This window comes from Pezoporus flaviventris, unplaced genomic scaffold (genome assembly GCF_033815535.1).
Source record: "Pezoporus flaviventris isolate CSIRO_AGI_PZ_B2104156 unplaced genomic scaffold, CSIRO_AGI_Pfla_v1 ptg000007l, whole genome shotgun sequence".
Classification (NCBI taxonomy): domain Eukaryota; kingdom Metazoa; phylum Chordata; class Aves; order Psittaciformes; family Psittacidae; genus Pezoporus; species Pezoporus flaviventris.
The window spans coordinates 3,719,581-3,739,937 of NW_026892555.1; the positions used below are offsets into that span (position 1 = coordinate 3,719,581).

A 20,357-nucleotide genomic window follows, 5' to 3' on the forward strand; every position below is an offset into this window, starting at 1 on the left:
CACATGGATTTGTGCCCAAGTCACATTTTCAGTTGTACCAAAGTGTCTAATATATTCAGTAGGACTTCATTGGCCTTGGCTATTAGTTTTGTTTGGGAAAGGGAAGAACTTCACCATTTATTTTAATATGTAAGAAAAGGAGGAGCAAGAGAAACCCTGCCAGTTCTTCCCTGAAGTGATAGTGGTCTTTCACTGGTCATCCTTTCAGAAGAAAAACATACTTGTTTCACGTTTCTCATTGTTTCACAAGGAGAACAATCAGCCATTGGAATACTCTCTCCAGGGAAATGGCGAACTCCCCAGTGTTGGAAACTTTTAAGATTAGGCTGGACATGGTGCTGGGACGTCTAGTCTAGGTTTTGCTTTGCCTAGAAAGGTTGGACCAGATGATCCTTGAGGTCCCTTCCAACGTGGTCTTCTACGATTGTTTCAGGACCATGACGTTTCTAAAACCACAGTATTTCTCTACAAAAATAAGCAACTCTACAAACAGTGAGAAGCTGGTGCTAGCAGCAGTAGCAGTTGCTGCATGGTGAGAGGAGTGAGAGGCCTGTGAAGTCCCCAGTGAGTGTCTGAGGGGGTTTCTGGGCAGGTCCCACCAGTGGAGATAAGCAGGGCACAAGTGAAAGAGTCATGGATGCAAGTGATTTTCTGCTTTGTCTTGTCAGACAGCCAGATGGAAGTCAATCCATCTTGAAGATCAATACCTGGCTTCATGGCTGGTGGTGTCATTAGGGCTTTGGTTTCTGTGATCATGGCGAGTCCTTCAACAAATACAACCTATCTGGGATAGACAGGATCCACCTATCCATGCAGGAAAATCTTCTCTAGCAGATAGGCTGACTTCGCCAATACTGCTTTAATTAATGAACTTAGGAAGGTAGTATCCAAAATTGTGGGACACCTGCATATTCATAAGGAACAGGGTGGATGAGTGCAGCTGTGAGAGTAGTTAGGAATGCTCTCCAACCCTCTTCAAAGGCAAGATTCCTTGGTTCAGCCAAGTAATACGGACAACAAAAAGGAGGAACTGGTGCTCTATGCACAGCCTGAGAGTTATGATGTCAGGAACTACAGAAATGTTGTGGGAATACTCATGACTGGAAGACAGGGCTGATGAAACCTTCAGCTGCTTAAGGAAGACGTGGGCCAGTGGAACCTGCTTCTCATGGGTGACTTCAATTACACTGACATTTCTTGGGAAGCAACACAGTGGTGTACAAGTTGTCCATCAGTTTCCTGGGATGCTTCCTGCTGTAGGTGCTGGACCTGCCGCCTAGGAGCAGTGCTAGGTTACTGCTCACAAACCAAGAAGATTTGCTTGGCAGCATAGGTTCCAATGGTAGCCTTGGATACAGTGACAGCAGCGTTGTGTGGTTTAAAATCCTACTGAGCACACTGAAGACCAGTAGCAGCACAAAGACCCTGGATTTTAGAAGAGCCAACAAGTATATGCCTAGAGCCCAGATGCGAGGGATTCCATGGGAAGCATCTATGGAGGGCAAAGGAGCTTGTGAGTGCTGAGTTATTCAAGAGCAGCCTCTTGGATGCACCAAAACTGTCCATTCCCTACTAGGGGAAAGGCAGGACAAGAGATTGCCCTGGCTTAGCAATGAGCTTTTGGGTATGTTTAAAAGCAAAAAAGAAGCATGCCAACTATGGAAAGGCAGCCAAAAATACCCATTGAGGACTAGGAGAACCTTGGTTTGGAGGTTTTCAAGATATAACTGGACAGGGTGCTAAACAATCTGATCTAGGCTCCCCTTCCCATGAAAAGTTGGACCAGAGGAACTTCTGAGGTCCCTTCCAAATGGGATATTCTATGATTGTTTTATTTCATTTGTGACAAAGTCATTAAAGTGCTCTGAAATGCAGGCTTTTACTTTTGACTATCTGTGTAAATGCTGTGTAGCCAAAATACATGATACATGATTTTTTTTTTTCAATATATCCCCAAATTATTGGGTGTTTTGCATATTATGCTGGTTAGAATTTGCTCAGAGACAGTAAATAAATGTTGATCTACTATTAAGGAGGAAAGAAAATTGACTTTAAGTGTTTAATGCCTGAAATGAGCATTTCCTGTAACTAACTGTAAATGATGTCTTTTATTTTGCAGGCACTATAAGAAGCGCTGCCAGGGCAGGATGCGGAAACACGTTGGTGACCTGTGTTTACAAGCTGGAATGTTACAAGATTCCTTGGTCCATTATCACATGGCGGTGGAACTTCTACGCTCTGTGAATGACTTTCTGTGGCTTGGAGGTAGGATCAAGTGATGATGGTGATTCAAAGAGTTGCTAAACCTGACTATATCAAACTGTCTTCTCTAACTTTCCTTCTCTGTTGTATAAAGTAGGGACGATTTTAGTGACCAACATCTGAATATCAGGTGTGATTAAGAATGAAGTTGAAATAAAAGCGAGTAAGAAGTCAAAAAGGAATGTGTTTGAGAGAACCTGTAACATAAAATGTGTCACTGTAGTGAAGTGTGTACTTTGAAAAAGAAAAATGATTCTTTGGAAAGTATGTTTTTTTTTCAGTGGATTGTACAGATGTCTTAAAAATCTTTCCTGTGGATATATATTATGGACTGTTGGGAAACGATTTCTGCTTTACATCTACCAAGGTCACAAGTATTTGACTTCCACTGGCATATGTTCCTTCCATTCACACTAGGTCCTAGCCTTCACTTTTTTCCTGCCTTTTCCTTTATCCTTTCCTTTTCTCATTCCTGCTTTTTTCTGTTTATTGGATGTACAAGTGATCTTTGAGCACAATTTCTGCTTCTCAAATTCATACCCTTTTAGGACAATTGCTGTCTCCAGTTCTGCTTTTAGCTCTCTCATTCTACTTGAAAATCCATTTAGCTTCCTAAGGTTGCATATTTATCTTACATTTGATTATAATTATCTAATTATGAATAAGTAATAATAGTGATTACTATCAATCATAATATTAATATTTATAAATTTAAATTATTTATTACATTATAATGTTACATTTAGCTCCATAGGTTACATATTATGAAAACTGTAACACCTTCTGACCTTCCACTTACTTCCTTTTACTTTTCCAAAAAGTTAATGGCTCGGGATTCTTCAGTCAGGAAAGGACACCTTGTGCAGAGCTTGAAAATATCTTAAGGCCCATCTGTTGGACAACCAAATTATACTTAGAGACTCATAGAATAATTTGGGTTGGAAGTGGCTTCTGGTGGTCCCCAAGTCTCGTCTCCTGCTCATATCACATCCATTTAAATCAGGGTGCTCAGGGACCTGTCCAGTTGAGATTGAGGTGTATTTAAGGGTGGAAGTTCTGCAGTCTCTGAGCAGCCTGTTCTAACTTTTTGCTGCTCTTAGTTTGAAAAAACCCAACAACAAAACACAAATTTTACTGCATTAAAGCAGAATTTTTTGTGTCAACTTGTGTTAGCCCTAGTCCAATCACTGCACCTCTTCTGTGGTTTTGTGGGTTTGTGTCCATTTGGATTAAGCGTTTTGTATGTTTGTCTTCCTCTATTGTGGCTAGTACAGATTCTGTTTGGGGAGGTCTGATGGTAGACCTTGCCAGTGAAAACAGAGACAAAAAGGACATTGAGTATCTCAGGCTTTTCCATGATGTTTGTCTCCAGAGGTCTCCAATTTGAAGTGTACTTCATGTTTGTGTAAACAGACTTTACTACATAATACTTTGCTGCTTCTCTTCTAATCTGTTGTCTTTTTCTTTACAGCTGCTCTTGAGGGGTTATGCTCAGCATCAGTCATTTACCATTATCCGGGTGGTACTGGAGGTAAAGTTGGATCTCGCAGGGCACAAGGAGGTTCTCTTTCTGCTGAGGCAGGCAACAGGCACAGGCCAGGTAAGGATGGGATTTTGGTTTTACTCTGTTTGCCACCACTGAACATCTGGAAGTTTCCTCCCTGAGTGAGTCCTAACTGTGTAAACTACACCAATGGCAGGATGGAGGAAGGGGGTGGGAAGGTGGGAAGGGAAGTATGTATTTCTTTTAAAGATTATTACATCAATGACTTTACTGTTTTGGTCTTAATGTCAACTTGTACTTTGCATAGAGTTGCAAAGGTTTTGATCTCTTCATCTGATTGTTAGTAGTGGCTGCATTAGTTGGAATTTTGCTGGAGGAGATGCCAACAGCTTTCATAAAGTAGGGAATATGTGCAGCTCTGCCACATCACAAGAAGTTAGGTACATTTATTCAGAGGTGTTTCGCTATTCTAAAGTCAATATTTAATAAATAGATTTAGTTAATACCGATAAACTAACATAACTTTTAAGGCTTAGCATGCTTTTTCTAAGCTCTCAGATTGAATAACTAATACAAGGATTAACATTGATGTGATAGACATTCTTTGAGAAATGGTCTGCTTAAAGTATTTTAGAAATCACTAGGAGAGTAACACAGAGAAAAAATACCATTAACTCTGCTGTTCACCTGCACCTGGAATATTGTATGCCATTTCCCATAAGAAATCTTGTACCATCCAAGATGTTCTTTCCCTATAGTAAGCCCCATATCCCTGTAGGTAGTAACCAACCCCCCCCTCCCGAGTCTGTAAAGTGATTCAGAGAATGGTCATGTTAACTGATCTTGATGGGTTTCACCCTGGGCAGCTCTGTTGGGTCTCTAGGTTCTTGGCATTCAGCTGCTTGTCACTGTTCCTCTGCTCCTTTGTGTTTGTGGCAAAGAGCCTTTAATCACATAATGTAACACTTGCCACACAGTGTTAATGCTCCTGGAAGTTTCTGGGGTTCCAGGAGAGGCTGTGTAGGGTAGTGAATGAAAAAGGTTTTATTTATTATGGGCCTGTGTCCTAACATAGCTGCTGCTATGTATATACTCAGGTTCTTATGCAGTACTGAAACAACCAGAAGCTGGATTTAAGTGCTGGCATTAAGTCCTTTTTGTGTGTAATGTGATCAGAATGAATCCTTCCATCAAAGGAAAACAACCACTCATCTTTATTCATGTCTAAGTCATAATCTAGTTAACCTAGTAAACACTTGCTTTGTATTACCTTTATTGCAAACTGTGTATGTTGACACCAGGTAGTTGATATAATAAAATTACCTTATTTCAGGGGAGAATACTAGTTTTTCATATAATAAGTTACATTAAAATCTGTACTTATGGTCCCATTACCTATGAGGGCATTTTATGTTGTCTGTTACAGTATAATTTTCACAGTTACTGAACTTCATCCACTTTTCAATGAGTATTTAACAGTAGATGTTGCGATCTGTTTGTAATAGGTATTCCTTGTTTCTAAAGAAGGTAATAACTAAGTCATAGCTATTAAAATAATTGAGCAAAATATGTTCTGGGTATATTATTGCTGCTCCTCTATATAAATTATCTTGTAATTCCAAGTCCTGTTTGCAAACTTGTTAGTTTTGTCATACTTAGTTTCACATGACAAGATTTTCAGAGGATTTTTGTGTGAAGAAAAGCGGGTTACAGGGTTTTGTCATCGCTTCCAGATGAAAATGTTACTTTAGTAGATATTGTTCCCTACCTCTGCTTACGATCTCTTGATGTTTTCGGACCTGAACTGCTGAGCTCTATCTAGCCAAACAGCTATTGGTGTGGTTTCTTTTTTCCTACAAGGATTTCTGAAAGTTTCTTTTCAATACCTTTTTTTTGACTCTGCAGTGCCTTTCATTTAAAATCTTTTCAAACTGCACCTTTGTTTATAATCCACGTTATTATAATTAATATTTGGGGACAGGATTTAATCTGGGGAACAAATTCCAATGTATCCTTTCTGTAGGATAAGGCCAGAAACACAAGGGGTTTCCAAATTCTTTGCAAATCAAGAAAAACTGCACTTGGAACTGACATTCAATTCGTGCCCACTTTTGAGGCATTATAGATGTGAGAGTTACCTTTATTGCTTCCTGATGTGCCTGGAACTGCACCTCTTCTTGTGCCTGTACTTCAGCCTTGACAGGACGGGGTTTCTTGGTACTGTTTTTGTTCCCAGACCCAGTCAAGAGAAACATCTTTCTCTTGAATCTCCTGTGATTTCCGCCATTTGGCATGTTGAGGCTATTGCGCAGGACCTGGCTGCTGAAAAAGCGTGGTGGTGTCTGCTTTATATAGAAACATCTTGGGAAAGAGAAGCATTAATATCATCTCTGTTTGTATGATACAGAGCACAAACTTAAGAGGACAGCATTAAAGGGTTTATTAGTGTATCCTTCAGCTTTTTCTGAAACATTTTGGATAGGACTAGTTCATTCAGAAGAGAGTTGGTTGATAACCTAGTGTTTAAAGTACTTGTCTGACGGAATGAGGCATGGAATCTTGCCTGCTCCAAGGGCAAGTTTCTTCCGTGGTCATTGCCATGAGCAAGCTACAGTGTTTAGCTGATTGATTATGAAAAGACATGACATGGACCTGTTGGAGGAGTCCAGAGGACACAGTGAAGATGCCCCAAGGGCTGGAGAACCTCTCCTATGAGAGAGTCTGAGAGATCCAGGCTTGTTCAGTCTGGAGAAGAGAAGACTCTGGGGAGACCTTAGAGCAGCTCCAGTGCCTAAAGGGGCTACAAGAAACCTGGAGAGAGGGACTTTGGACAAAGACCTGTAGGGACAGGACAAGGGGAATGGCTTTAACCTACCAGAGGGGAGATTGAGATGGGACCTTAGGTAGAAGTTCTTCCCTGTGAGGGTGCTGTGTCGCTGGCACAGGGTGCCAAGGCCAGGTTGGATGGGGCTTGGAGCAAGCTGCTCTAGTGGAAGGTGTCCCTGCCCATGGCAATGGGGTTGGAACTGGATGAGCTTTAAGGTCCCTTCCAACATAAACCATTCTGTGATTCCATGAAAAGGGAACTTTGATTTTTCAGATCTTTAATCAAGGACTTGTCATATTCGTAAACCCTTCTGTTTGTTAGGGGGAGAGCTTTAGGCTGTATCCCCTTGAAGGGATGGATTCCTGTCTGTAGCTTTCTGTGTGAAAGATGATTTTGAGTTGCTTAGTTCCTGTTGGCCCAGAACCTGGCCGTATTCAGTTGGCTGTGTGATTTTTGCGTTGAATAACCTGAGTTTAGATTGCTTTGTGTGTCCCTTACTAGCAGTTTTGAGTTTCTCTGTTGTGTTTTATTTGCTTGAAGTGCTAAGCTTTTAATTTTGTCACCTGACCTTCCTCTTTCTCCAGGCAGAAGTAGTACACCTGAGTGAAGTGTTGGAATATCTTACTGATCTAGCTCTAAATCTCTACTTCACCAGCCTGAGGTCTGAGCAAATCAACTGAGGGGGGATCCTGCCTCACTCAGAAAGCAATGGCTTTTAAATGCTTTTAACATTTTACTCCCACGTTTAATCAAAGTTTAGGGCAACAAGGTGTTATATAGCTGATAACCCTACTTGCAATACTCCTGGCAACTATTTTATGTGAATATCCTGGCTCTTTGGGTTGGCATGACTCAATTATTCAGAAAATTTGGTGGAGTGAAATTAATGGCAATTGAAAGGGATACAGTTGCTTGGAAATGTTATTCATGTGTATTGTGTAGATTAAATGAGCTCCCACAAGGAGATTTAAGTGCTATAGGAGCTGATGTTAGACTACAGTAAGTGGATTGTGATGGAAACTTGCCACCTAAACCAAGAAGAAAGAAAAAGGATATGGCTTTAACTTACGCACTGAAAATTCTTCAGCTCTTGATGTGTTTTAGAATTCATTGCAAGTTTATGGGATTTTTACATTCATTTTTTAACAAAATGAGACTTAACATGTGATGACTTCTTGAAATATAAATGGTAGTCCTGCAAAAGAGCAATGATGATCCTGATAAATCTTATCATTTTGTTCAAGCTTGTTGTGTTGGCTATATTTAAGGCTGAAAACAAAATCATTTTTGTTCCTCCTTTTAGGGGCACAAGAAGTTCTCATTGATCCAGGTACATTATTTTCATGCATGTTTCCAAAGTATTTTCTTTCATTATTTGCATATGTTTTGCATTTGTATAGACAGTTACTGCCATTGGCCAAAACTAGGACTGATTCCTGATGTTTCAGGTTTTGGCTATAAATTTTGAGGAAGCAAAGAGCCTGAAGGGTAACTGGCACAAAATAAATGATGTAGTTCCATGATTGCGTCCCTGTAAATTTTAACCAAGATTGTTTCTTCTCATGAGTAGGGAGGATATACACTTTTTAAACCAACAAACCTAAATGGTCCCATGTAGTCCAGTAGTGCTATGAGGCTCTCAGTCATCAATAATGAAGAGTTTACTTTTAACTTCCATGAAAACCCTAAGGTTTAATCTACAGATGTGCTTGGTGGGATTCTTTGTAGGTTGATGAAGATATAAAATAGTTGTTTCAGCATTTGAGCATAATGTGTTTCTGAATATATACACGGAGTAGAAAGTGTGTTTAACAGATACTTTAACTCTCTGTCCACTGAGAGTGAGAACAGTTCTGAAACACAAAGATTCCATCTCAATAGGGGAACCTTTTGGAAAAATAAATTACCATATAATCCCACAGATGAGCATTTAAAAAGCTACAGGTCCTTGCTAAACCTTGGGTTTACATTTTCAACGTTATAATGTTAACTCTGCAGTAAAATTAAATTCTAGACATAAAACGTTCATGGTCTTTGTAATACCCCAGATTTCCTTGGCTTCTACTTCAGATTCTTACCCCTTATGTATGTAAAGACTCTTTCTGTCTCTCACCTTCTTTCTCATATAAGAAAAGCAATTTCTTGCTGAGCTTCCTTTTAAACATGGAAGGCTCAGTTTTGGGGGCCTTTGTTACAACACAACACTAGGTTTTCTGTGATAGGCCATAAGGAAGAAAAGTATGTTTTAAATGATTGGAGGAGGTCACTGTTCTAATAACCAGTTCATTAAAAAATACACTTTTTGTTTTTTAGGTGTGCTTTAAAAATACAGTTTTTAAATAGAACAAGGAATAATTAAAGATTAAAATCACATGTTCATGCAGTAATCTAGCTTTAGCAATCTGATATTTTATGCAGAGTCCAAATGTTCAGATAAGTGCAAAAGATGATGAATATGTTTTGTTTTTACTAAGTGAAAGGTTATTTCCTGTTTGCTGCTTTATGATTGAATCGATTTTTCATGTGTACTCTGTAGCACAGTAAAACAGAACTAGTGTTTTCTAGGTGGGGCATGATTTCTTTCTATGTAGGACAAGTATTTGTGTTTGCTTTGGTCAAACCTACAGCATATCCTTGTTTTCTTCTTAGCTATGTCGTGTTTCCTTAAAGTCCTTCTGCTCATTTCTTACCCTGTTCTGTTCCAGGTGCACTGACTTCAAATGGTATTAATGCAGATACCAGTGCTGAGATAGGACGTGCCAAGAATTGCCTTAGTCCTGAAGACATCATAGATAAATATAAAGAAGCCATCTCTTACTATGGCAAGGTAATCCTACTTCATTTTGAGAAAGTTCAGTGGAATTCTTGTAAATAATGAATTGCTGTGGTTTTCAGAGCTTCTTCTGAAGCACATGCAGTAAAGTTTGTAAACCTTATGATAATGGAAGAAACAAGAATAATTTATACTGTTGAATTAAGTGTTTGGTTTAGAGTCTGGGAATGCCAGATCTTAGGTCAAAACCAACAGCAATGTGCTGCTGTTTACTGTGTCTTCTAGTACTTGGAGGTTTTGAATTAATTGTTCTGTATTTTTAAAGCACTCTGATCATAAGTATTGGATACTTGGAGGTTTGATAACATGTTTATGGTCCTTAATACATACATCATCAACTCCAGTGATGCTTTTATGTATTGTGTAAACAATGCTTATTTACTGTCCCTGCTGGAGGGTTCTCTGGGGAATTCAGGAGTTTATGAAGACGTTGCTGATGATGGATATGATTTTAGGGGCTTGTTCAGGGAGGCTTGGATATAGAGCATATGGAGAAGTTAAGGGGTCATGGAGGAAAGGTGAAGGACAAACAGTTTTAAAACAGGATTTAGAAAAATTAAACAGTTCTCAGCTCTACTGGAGCATTTCTTTAGATCTTTGTGCAAATGCTCAGCACATAATATAAAAGGTGATAAGGTAGCTTAATGTTTGCATTCATAACAAGAGGAAGAAATTATACTGTGACAATAGTAGCTCAGTATCCTAATCAACAGTAAAGATAAGTTTAATTGTATTGAAGTGTAGTTATTTATGCTTTAATCACTGTTTAATTTCAGGTATCTCTCTGTGTGATATTGAAAGTACTTTTAGACTAGGCTATGTAAATACGACCTGATGTATCCATGTCTGTGTTGAAGGAAGACTATCCAAAGGAATAAATTATATGTGTGAGTTAATTTATGATCAGGAGCAATGAAAGGTGATAGCTTTGGGGATGGTTTCACATAATTGAGTCCATCCATATAACAGTAATTCTCAAGTATGCATTCAGGTTTTTGTTACCTTAAGGGTAAGTTGCTCACCTAGAAAGAATGAGATTGCTTTAGACATATAAAATTGGGGCAGGATATTTATATTTTTACTGTAATAACATACATTCTGCTCTCAGCAAGTAATAACTGCGTTTCTTAACAGCTTCACTTGCAGGTAACAAAGATCTTTGTCTTGGGACTGATCTGTAACTGTTCAGGACAATCGTAGTTAGCTGTTGTCTATTCAAGACTTACAGGTAGAATAACTCCTAGTTCTAATGCTGAGGAATCAGCACCTTCTATGTATTTTTTGTTACCACTTTAAGAAACTTTAGTAGCATTTTCTAAAATGGATTCAATCTCCAATGGTTTGGTTTTTGCTGATGTAAATACATGAGAGGCATGGGGAAGAGTGTGGAAAGCTGCTTGTGAAAAAGGACATGGGGGCTGCTGAGCATGAGCAGCTTGTGCCCAGGCAGCCAAGAAGGCCAACAGCATCCTGGCTCTTTTGTCAGGACCAGTGTGGCAGCAGAACCAGGGCAGTGGTCATCCCCCTGATACGTCCCACTGGTGTGGCCGCACCTCGAATCCTGTTTTCAGTTCTGAGCCCCTCACTACAAGAGGGACATTGAGGTGCTGGAGCGGGGTCAGAGAAGGGCAGCAGAGCTGGTGCAAGGCCTGGAGCACAAGTGTGATGGGGAAGGGCTGAGGGACCTGGGGGGGGTTAGGCTGGAGAAGGCTCAGGGGGACCATATCACTCTCTATAACAACCTGACAGGAGGTTGTAGTGAGGTGGGGTCAGTCTCTTTTCCCAAGTAAGAAGTGATAGGACAAGAGGAAATAGCTTCAAGCTGCACCAGGGGAGGTTTAGATTGGATATTAGTGAAAATATCTTCAGTGAGACAGTGGTCAGGCATTGGAACAGGCTGCCCAGGGCAGTGGTAGAAGTCCTTGGGAGTGTTCAAAACCCATGTGGACGAAGCCCTCAGTGACACTGTTTAGTGGTGGTCTTGGCAGTCCTGGGGTAGAGGTTGGGCTTGATGATCTTAAAGGCCTTTTCCAACCTAGCTGATTCTATGAGAGGAATACATAAGTACTTTGGTGAAGTAACTCTTGCATTTTGTTGTGAGCTTTATTTCCTCCATTAGATTTCAGACATGATAAGTACTCAAACAGTGTTTAACTTCAGCAGGAGATGGGCTGACCGAAATATCCAATATTGGCATTGTTTGAGGAAATAACTTGATCATATTGTCTAGAAAACTGCCTCTGTTTGTTGCCAAGCTCGGACAGATCAATGCACATCTACTTTGTCTTCTGCCTTTCTTAAGCAAGCTGGATAACTGAAACAGTCATTTACACAAAATAGTTTGTAAATAGATACTAGAAAACTTAGAATGGTTTGTAATTCACTTGTCAGCGATGAGAATGTTTTAGCTAAAGAGAAAATGGATGCAGTAAAATTAAAGTTGTGGGCTACAGCATCCTGTCCTGTATAAAGTATTTCATAGTAAGTAGAAAAGGTAAGATTAATTCCTCATTTAGCATGATAGAACAGTTTCAGGTGATGATGAATTATTGTCAAACTGACCCTTTTGCTTACTCTTACACTGGAAGGTAAGTTGCAGACACCTCACCCACACCCACATATATATGATATTACCCAAAATGATCCTGATATTCCCAAATTTTCTCCTCATCTGAACTCTCAGTCTGAAGTTGTGCCTCAAAATAAGGAAAGTGAATGAAATGACTGAAAGCCACTGTTTTGCATAATAACATTTTAGATGACACCTTAATTTTCAGTTGGATATATGGTGATAATTTAACAGCATAGTCACTGGCATTAAGGAATAGCTGGGTTTGGAAGATGTGACAGCTGATTTATGTGTTGAGCAGAAATACTTATCAAATCTAGCAGGTGAAATACTTCAATATAATTTTAATTTTCCCCCTCTTCAAGTACAAGAATGCTGGGGTGATTGAACTGGAAGCCTGTGTGAAGGCAGTGAGAGTCCTTGCAATACAGAAAAGGAGCATGGAAGCCTCTGAGTTTCTTCAGAATGCAGTTTATATCAACCTTCGTCAGGTCAGTGTGGAAAATCCATTTATTCTTTTCTTGTCTGAGAGATTATGCTGAGGTGTGAAAGTTACTTAGATTCAGGAAACTTCATTTTCTGTATCGCTACCTTCGTTGTCACTAGGACTTCTAAGGATTTTCACATATGCGAGTCTGGTTTAAAAGGTATTCAGAGTTCATCTAAAAACATGAGGACTTAGTTTCAGATTAAAGACTATTGGTTTTTCTCCCTTGTGAAGAAAAAAAATCCAATTGTTGTTCTGCTGTGATGTTTTACTACAGAAAAATAGCTGCTTGGGACAGATCTGCAATGGATTTTTTTTTTTTTTTTTTGGCATCTTCTTCAGTGAAACTGTGAGCAAATCAGAAATGATCACTGTTGCAAAGTGATTTTAGGAATGATGAGAATGAATAATCTTGTCACAGGTTGCCCAGAGAAGCTGTGGCTGCCCCATCCCTGTCAGTGTTCAAGGCCAGGTTGGATGGCACTTGGAGCAACCTGCTCTCGTGGAAGGTGACCCTGCCTGTGGCAGGGGGCTGGAACTGGAAGAGCTTTAAGGTCCCTTCCAACACAGACCGGTCTCTGATTCTGTGATTCTCTGTATTTTGTCGTAGTTCAGTTGGAATTTAGGGAGTTAGTGCAGCAGAGTGTTTGACAGTTTTCTATAGCTTTCTCCTGAACAAACTGGCAAAATACAGAGTGGATGCGTGGTCTGCAAATGGATAGGAAGTTGGCTAACCAGCCCCTCTCAGAGGGTCCTGATGAAAGGTTTTTACTTGGGCTGGTAGCTTGTCACAGGTGGGGTCCTTGAGGGTTTGATAGAGGGCCCCATGCTGTTCAACACCTTCAGAATATCTGCATGATAGGATTGATGATGATACCAAACTGAGTGGTGAGGTTGGTGCATCAGGTGGAGGAATGGAGGCTGGAGCAGCTTTCTTCCTGCTGGAGCAGGTAATGTTGATCTGGTACTTCATGTTCTTTCTGAATAACAGCTTTTGGGGATTCTAATAAACTGTTACAAAGTTGTTCTGTAGTTTACTTTTGTGCCTTGTGTTCTTTCCAGCTGCATTGATTCATGGCAGTTTTCAGCTTGGTGTAATTGCCTTTTTACAACTTTTGTTATAGGGATTGGTCTTTTGTATGGATGGGCGGTATTTTTGCACTGGACCTCATCCTGAGGTTTCAGTTCTGAGGGAAACAGGAACTTCAGCTTCAAAGATTGTCTGGAACTTTCTATAATGATTTACAAGTCTTATCTGCCTATGTCTCTTTATATGCTGAAGTACTAAGATCTGAACTACTAGATAAGATCATTATGCCTTCTGTGGAAAGTAAGGCTGCTTTGAGGTCTCTCCTATCCTTATGTCTAGAAGTGACTTTTGAAAACAGACTATTTTTTGGTAATTATATTAGGATTTAAGTGACTAAAAGATGTTTTCAAGCTTCATTTATAAGACCTAATTATTTCTGTAAAATTAAACCAATGTGGCATCATCTTTTGCTTTTGAGTGTTTTAAGTATCTGAAGTAAAATGCACAGAATCCACTGATTGATATCTTCAGGTTTGAAGAATGAGTTGCAGAAATGCTGTTTCTGTCCTTTAGTGCTATTTTTGCATGAAGTTTGTCATTTTAAACGCCTTTGCAAAACGTGTTAGAGTCATTTAAAGTATCTTATATTGCTTTTGGTTGTGCATGCCGGGTATTGTGCGCTAGGTGTCAGCATCGGTTCATCACCAGAACTTGATATTGTTAGTGGAAAGTAGGCTTGAAGTAGTTGGTAGCTTCCAGAGTTTTGCAGCAGTTTCTTCTTGGCCGTCTAGTTTCAAAGCAAGATAGTAATTCAAACCAGAGGGGAAAACAGTGGTTACTTGAGACGTGTGGCAATATATTGTTAAGCTAAAGAAGCACATGGTGGTAGTTCCTTGCCAAGTTTGTTTCAACTTTAAGCCTAATGGGGCTTTCAGTAAATTCTTCCTCACTGGTTGGCAGTCTGCATATCATGGAATGAAAATTTTGTGGCTTACAAGATCAGAGACAGGTAAGATAGATAGTAGTATCTATCTACTACTTGAGTTAGTATTTTTCTTACTTTCATAGCCTGAGATTTCAAGAGTAATAATTAGATTCAGTCTTACAGGGATGAAAATATTTAACTTCGTAAATCAGTAGAGTTTGGAAATGATTTTTTTTTTTTTTTTTTCATTCTACAAGAGAGCTGGAGAGGAACTTTTTACAAGGGCTGTAGGGACAGGACGAGGGGGAATGGCTTTAACCTGCCAGAGAGGAGATTGAGATGAGCTCTTAGGTGAAATTCTTCCCTGTGAGGGTGTTGAGGCACTGGCACAGGGTGCCCAGAGAAGCTGTGGCTGCCCCATTCCTGGCACTGTTCAAGGCCAGGTTGGACACAGGGGCTTGGAGCACCCTGCTCTAGTGGAAGGTGTCCCTGCCTATGGCAGGTGAGTTGGAACTGGATGAGCTTTAAGGTCCCTTTAACCCAAACCACTCTGTGATTCTGTGATCATGTTAAACATCTTCCATGAAATATGGAGCTGTTAGTGACTGTTCTATTTACTCCTTAGTACTACTGAGAAATAAATTTGGTAAAGAGCTCAGTCTTTGCTGCTTTTGTTAGCTGCTGAACTTGAACCAAGCTTAAGTTCTCCTGTCAGTAAAAGCTGTTGTGACTGACTATATGCAAATTCCCTGGCCTTCTTAGTGTTGGAGAAGTCTCTACTACATTTTTTCCCCCTGCTGCTATTTTTTGTTTAAATTCAGATATATGCTTTAAAATATTGCTTGAAGCCAGTCCTTTTCTCTTTTTCCCTTTACATTTCAGCTTTCAGAAGAAGAAAAAATCCAGCGCTACAGCATTTTGTCTGAGCTGTACGAGCGGATCGGCTTCCACCGCAAGTCTGCTTTCTTCAAGCGCATAGCAGCGATGCAGTGTGCAGCCCCCAGCATCCCAGAGCCTGGCTGGAGGGCCTGCTACAAACTGCTTTTGGAAACCCTCCCTGGCTATAGCTTATCATTGGATCCTAAAGATTTCAGCAAAGGTAAGTGTCTCTGAGAAAGTACTAGCAGAGGACTTCACCCAACTGGCTTTCTGGAACTGATTTCCTTGAGAGATATCAAATGAAGCTAATGTCATTTACCTACCCAAAACTGGCTGCAGCAAATAGCAGTTCTTTAACGCTGTACCATCACTTTTTCATAGTGTTGCTTTCAAAGACTTAAAGTTTTAATGATTTAAATGAATATATTGCTGTATTCCTCTGTTTGCAGCAAATAATTGTGTTATTTATGAGAGCTTCATTTCTACTCTTTTTCAAAATGTCTTTGTTTTTGACTATACAGTACAAAAAAGGCCAGACTTTATTTTCAACTATTTTTTTTCCATGAAGCTCCTTCAACTTCTGCATCCACAATTGTATTTCTTCTGGTATTTGATGCTGTTTGATCTTATAATGAAAGAAAGAAAGAGTCTTTTACACATTTTTTTTAATGTATATATATATAGACACACATATGTATAATGTAATTATACATCTATATATATTTGACCCTATCTGTAGAGTCAAATACATCACATTTTCCCACAGATTAGATCAGAGTGATGTTATCTGTAAGCCTAGCATTTGGTTAAGCCACTTCAACAGTTTTTAGAGGCTAGATACCCTTTGAATTACTATTTTGTTGCATCTATTAAAAAACCAATGGAAAAAATAGTCCATAAGAACACATGCCAATTCCTGTAGCTGTTAAATGCTGTGTTCACTTTCTGCAATTTAAGTGCTGTTTCCTTCCCCATTTAGATAAGGTATATTTCAACAATCTTATCAATGTTATCCAAAGCTGTATATAAAGTAATAATTCAAAAAGTTTTCTTGGTTGTAATATACAATGCTGCTTGGGAGCTCCTTTTGAGTAAACCTTTGTTGCCCCAAAACTTGCATTCTTTTACATAGTGGAATTGTTGTGGACCATTCACTAAATGTTACTGCTGCAGGAAAGGAGCAGCAAGCAATGGACTGTGCATGTACTGGTGGAAAAGAGGTGGAGTTCACCAGCATAAAACCTCTGAACTGGTTTAAATATGAATGAACAGCAGCTGGGATATTCCTCTCCCTTTTGTGAGAGTGCATTGACTGTTTCTGAGATTCCAGTTTAATGTTGGAAGTTCAGTTGTCAGTGCAGTTGTTTCTGTGTGTGCTAGGTCACTTAGCCATTGAAATAATGGAGCTATCCAGTCAATTCAGTTAAGGAAGGACATGGAAAAACCCATCTGACTAGCCACTAGGTGATACCTTCCAAGCTCTCTTAGCTCCACTGACAAAACATGCATGTGGACAGCCCACTGTGTGTGTGGATAGTTAGTTATTTTTAAAAGTGATGTGATTTTAGCAGTCACTGAAAGAAATGATTTGTGAGAGGAGGCAGAAAATGCCAACTGGACTAGACAAAAAGATACAAAGGATCTAGGAAGAGGGGATGTGCTGGAATTGTGCCTGGATACAGCTTACCCTGAACCACCTCCTGCTTCCCCAGTCCAGAGTAAGCACACCCTCTGGGACAGGACATCTGTACACCTTAGAGGAACAAATAACATGGGCCCCAGTCACAAACAGGGGTTGGAACTAGATGATCTTTAAGGTCCCTTCCAACCCAGTTATGCTGTGGCCTATGAGGGAAAAGGAGAAGACTGGGGTGAGACTGTGTTGGCAGAACAGGTTGTAGAAGTTCTGCAATAAGTGACGACATGATTGGTGTTTATCTTCCATATTTAACTTGCTTTTATGTTGCACTGAAGTGCTTTATCTGATTTTTACCCCTAAAATGGCTGTTTCAGTGATATAAAGAAAGGTCACTGTAAAGTCTAAGAACTACTTGATAAGAACGACATTTCACACATGCAAAGTAACAAGACTTATGTGCAGAATCTTAACTCTAAAGGTTTGGTTGCAGTAAATATGGCTGAAAAGTTTGCTGAATGCTGAAGGGTGATACTAGAAAGAAGGCTCTGTAGAAGTTTATGAAGTATTGCACATCTTGGAATAGCTGTTACTTAGAAATTACTGCTCTTGCTTACTACTAAAAGCATGTTAAGTTTGATGAAGAGTACTGTGTATTACTGTTTTGAAAGAAAACTTACATTATTATCTTTTTATTGTTACTGTAGATACTTTGCAAATATGAGATAATTTATAGTCTGAAACTTAGTTTTTAAAGACTGAAAATGAACAAATGTGCTTCATGTCCTGCAGTTTTATTGTTTCTAATTGACTTTTAATGGCCAGGAGAGAACTTAGAGAAAATACCTTTTGCTTGATATTTAAAGAGACTTAAGAAGTACTTGATTTGGATAAAAAGTAAGTTTTTGTATGAAACTATGTGTAGTGAGGCACTGGCACAGGTTGCCCAGAGAAGCTGTGGCTGCCCCATCCCTGGCAGTGTTCAAGGCCAGGTTGGACACAGGGGCTTGGAGCAAGCTGCTCTAGTGGAAGGTGTCCCTGCCCGTGGCAGGGGTTGGAACTGGATGAGCTTTAAGTTCCCTTCCAACGCAAATGATTTGATGAGTGTAAATCTCATGTGAATTTCTTGTTCAGAGAATTTAAAAAATAAGGCAGATTAAAGGTTTTGTGTATCATTTTGTTTTTACTTCATGGAAAATGTAACTTCATTTTCTGGTTTCTAAGGATAAATTTAGTATAGACAGGCATATATTTAGTATAGACAAGCATATACAACAAAAATTGCTTTCACATTTAAATACTCAAGCAAATGCAAAGATCCTAATCTTAAGTACAAAAATTGGATTTTGTAATTATTGATTCCACTGGGTGATTCTTAAAAGTACCATTAAATTATTGCTTGATATATAAAGGAAACATAACTTTATGATGATTTTCATCTATGATGATTTCTTTTTAAAGTATTCAATGGCTGCTTTCTTTATAGGAACTCACAGAGGATGGGCTGCAGTGCAGATGCGTTTGCTTCATGAACTAGTATATGCTTCCAGAAGAATGGGCAACCCTGCTCTGTGTGTCAGGCATCTGTCTTTCCTTCTCCAGACCATGCTGGATTTTCTTTCTGATCAAGGTATGTTTTTTAAAAGTAAGATGTTGGTACTTTCTTCTGCTTACAGTCAAACAATTTGCCTTTGATTTGAAACATACTTAATTTGAGAAGAAATGGAGAGCACAGAAGTGATGGAATTCTGTATGTGCTGGAGGTAGCTTATTGATGGTATTCAATTCCTTTAAATATGACTGTTCTGACCTTGATGTGTAGTATCTAAAATAAAAATTCCTGTAATATTTTCCATCTGTAGATTGACTCCCTCAAGCCTAATGCTCTGTTTCCTCTGTAAGAATTAAGACTATGATCACAGGGCTTAATTTATGCATGGGTTAAAAAAAGAAGTATTATTTAAAAATGCTACCAGCTTTCATAAGTGCTTTTAATGAAGAGATTGAGTGGAGCTGAGGTTGAAAAGTAAATGCAGAAGAGAAGAGTATGGTAGCTCAGACTAAATCTACCATGAGTTTTCTGACGAAATATGTTTTCTGAGGAAACATTGATTGTGTGGAATCAGAATTCATCTAAGTGAGTAGGCACAGTCCTTGTCTCTGTGTTTGAGACAATGACCTTGTAAAATCTGTACGTGATGGAATTGAATTAAACTGTGTTTAACATGGGCAATAGGCTTAAATTTTGATGGTTTCTTTCAAAAGGTATTTTTTAATCCAGCAATAAATTTCAGTGGAATTTGTTAGATTTGTCAGTGGATGCAATGGAATAAATGTGTCTGGATGATTTTTTTAGAAGTGGTAATGGTGTGTTTGAGGACCCCTTTGTGGGGGAGAACCATGCAGCATTTACAGAGTCAGCTGGAAAAGCAAAAGGTGAAATATTCTGCCTAAGAAATGTAATAAAAGCTAAGTCAAGCAGGTTTGTTCATCACCCAGGATAAAGTGGTTGAACTAGTGATGAAAGGGGTTTTAAAAGTTGCTTTTGATTCACAGTAAGCAATGTAAAAAGTTTAAATTTTTCAGTATTCCCTTGTTTTATGATAAAGAGGATGGGAGAAAAACGTTGTAGTTTCTTTTCCCTTTTCTCCTTAGTTATGGCCAAATTGACTCCTGCAGCAAAGAAGTTTGCTTCTGAGCTTTTGGCTGCCGATTAATTCCCTCTGTTTAGTGGCACAAATCAGTGGTGGAGGAAGGAGAGGAGCTGAGAGGAACTGAAACTGTTATAAATTATCTTTCTGTCTGTAGATCTTACTTGCAGTCAAAAGGTCCTTGGATATACCAGGGCTTTTAATGAAGCTTAGTTGATGGATATATGGAAAGCTTGCTGAAGACAAGGTTTTAAGCTCCTTTGCTGTGCTCGTTTACATCTGGTGATCCTAATCCTAATAAAGTTTGAAATCCTAAAGTGAGGCATTTTTTGTGTTTCTTGTCTTCAGACATTATACGCCTGAGTAATCTATGGTAACAGGGGTATTTAGTGTCTTTGAAAAATCAAACTAGATGTTCTCAAGCGTGTTTGGAAAGTAGCTGAATCTTTTTATCTTTCTCCCCTGAAGACATCCAAAATAGAACTCAGTGTTGTGTTTGAAGCCTTTTATTGATGGCATGTTGCTCAGACACGGTTAGTGGTGTTCCAAACTAGTTGGAGTGTGGATGACAGTGCCAGAAATGTATTTATGAGATTGGTATTGTGTGATGTTATGCAAGGGTCTGTTTAGCATAGAAAATGACTTAAAATTTATAGGTCTTTCTAAGATGTCAGAATATTAGGGAAAAACGAACCAACAAAACTCCTTCAACCTTGGCTTGTGATAAAAGGACAAAAGCAAGATGATTTGAATG

At 39.1% G+C, this 20,357-nt stretch overlaps 1 protein-coding gene across 5 annotated transcripts in view; it reads left to right on the forward strand.

Moving 5' to 3' along the window:
• Positions 1-20,357, forward strand: part of TRAPPC9 (trafficking protein particle complex subunit 9) — a 495,602-nt gene that overhangs the window by 10,777 nt on the left and 464,468 nt on the right. For 3 of the 5 annotated variants that reach the window (XM_061447664.1, XM_061447665.1, XM_061447668.1), the window contains 7 exons: positions 2,120-2,265; positions 3,734-3,862; positions 7,897-7,923; positions 9,299-9,420; positions 12,361-12,486; positions 15,320-15,536; positions 18,439-18,582. In XM_061447664.1, the coding sequence (XP_061303648.1) occupies positions 2,120-2,265; positions 3,734-3,862; positions 7,897-7,923; positions 9,299-9,420; positions 12,361-12,486; positions 15,320-15,536; positions 18,439-18,582 (911 nt within the window). The remainder of the gene's footprint in view (positions 1-2,119; positions 2,266-3,733; positions 3,863-7,896; positions 7,924-9,298; positions 9,421-12,360; positions 12,487-15,319; positions 15,537-18,438; positions 18,583-20,357) is intronic. The other 2 variants (XM_061447669.1, XM_061447666.1) reach the window with 1 other exon arrangement.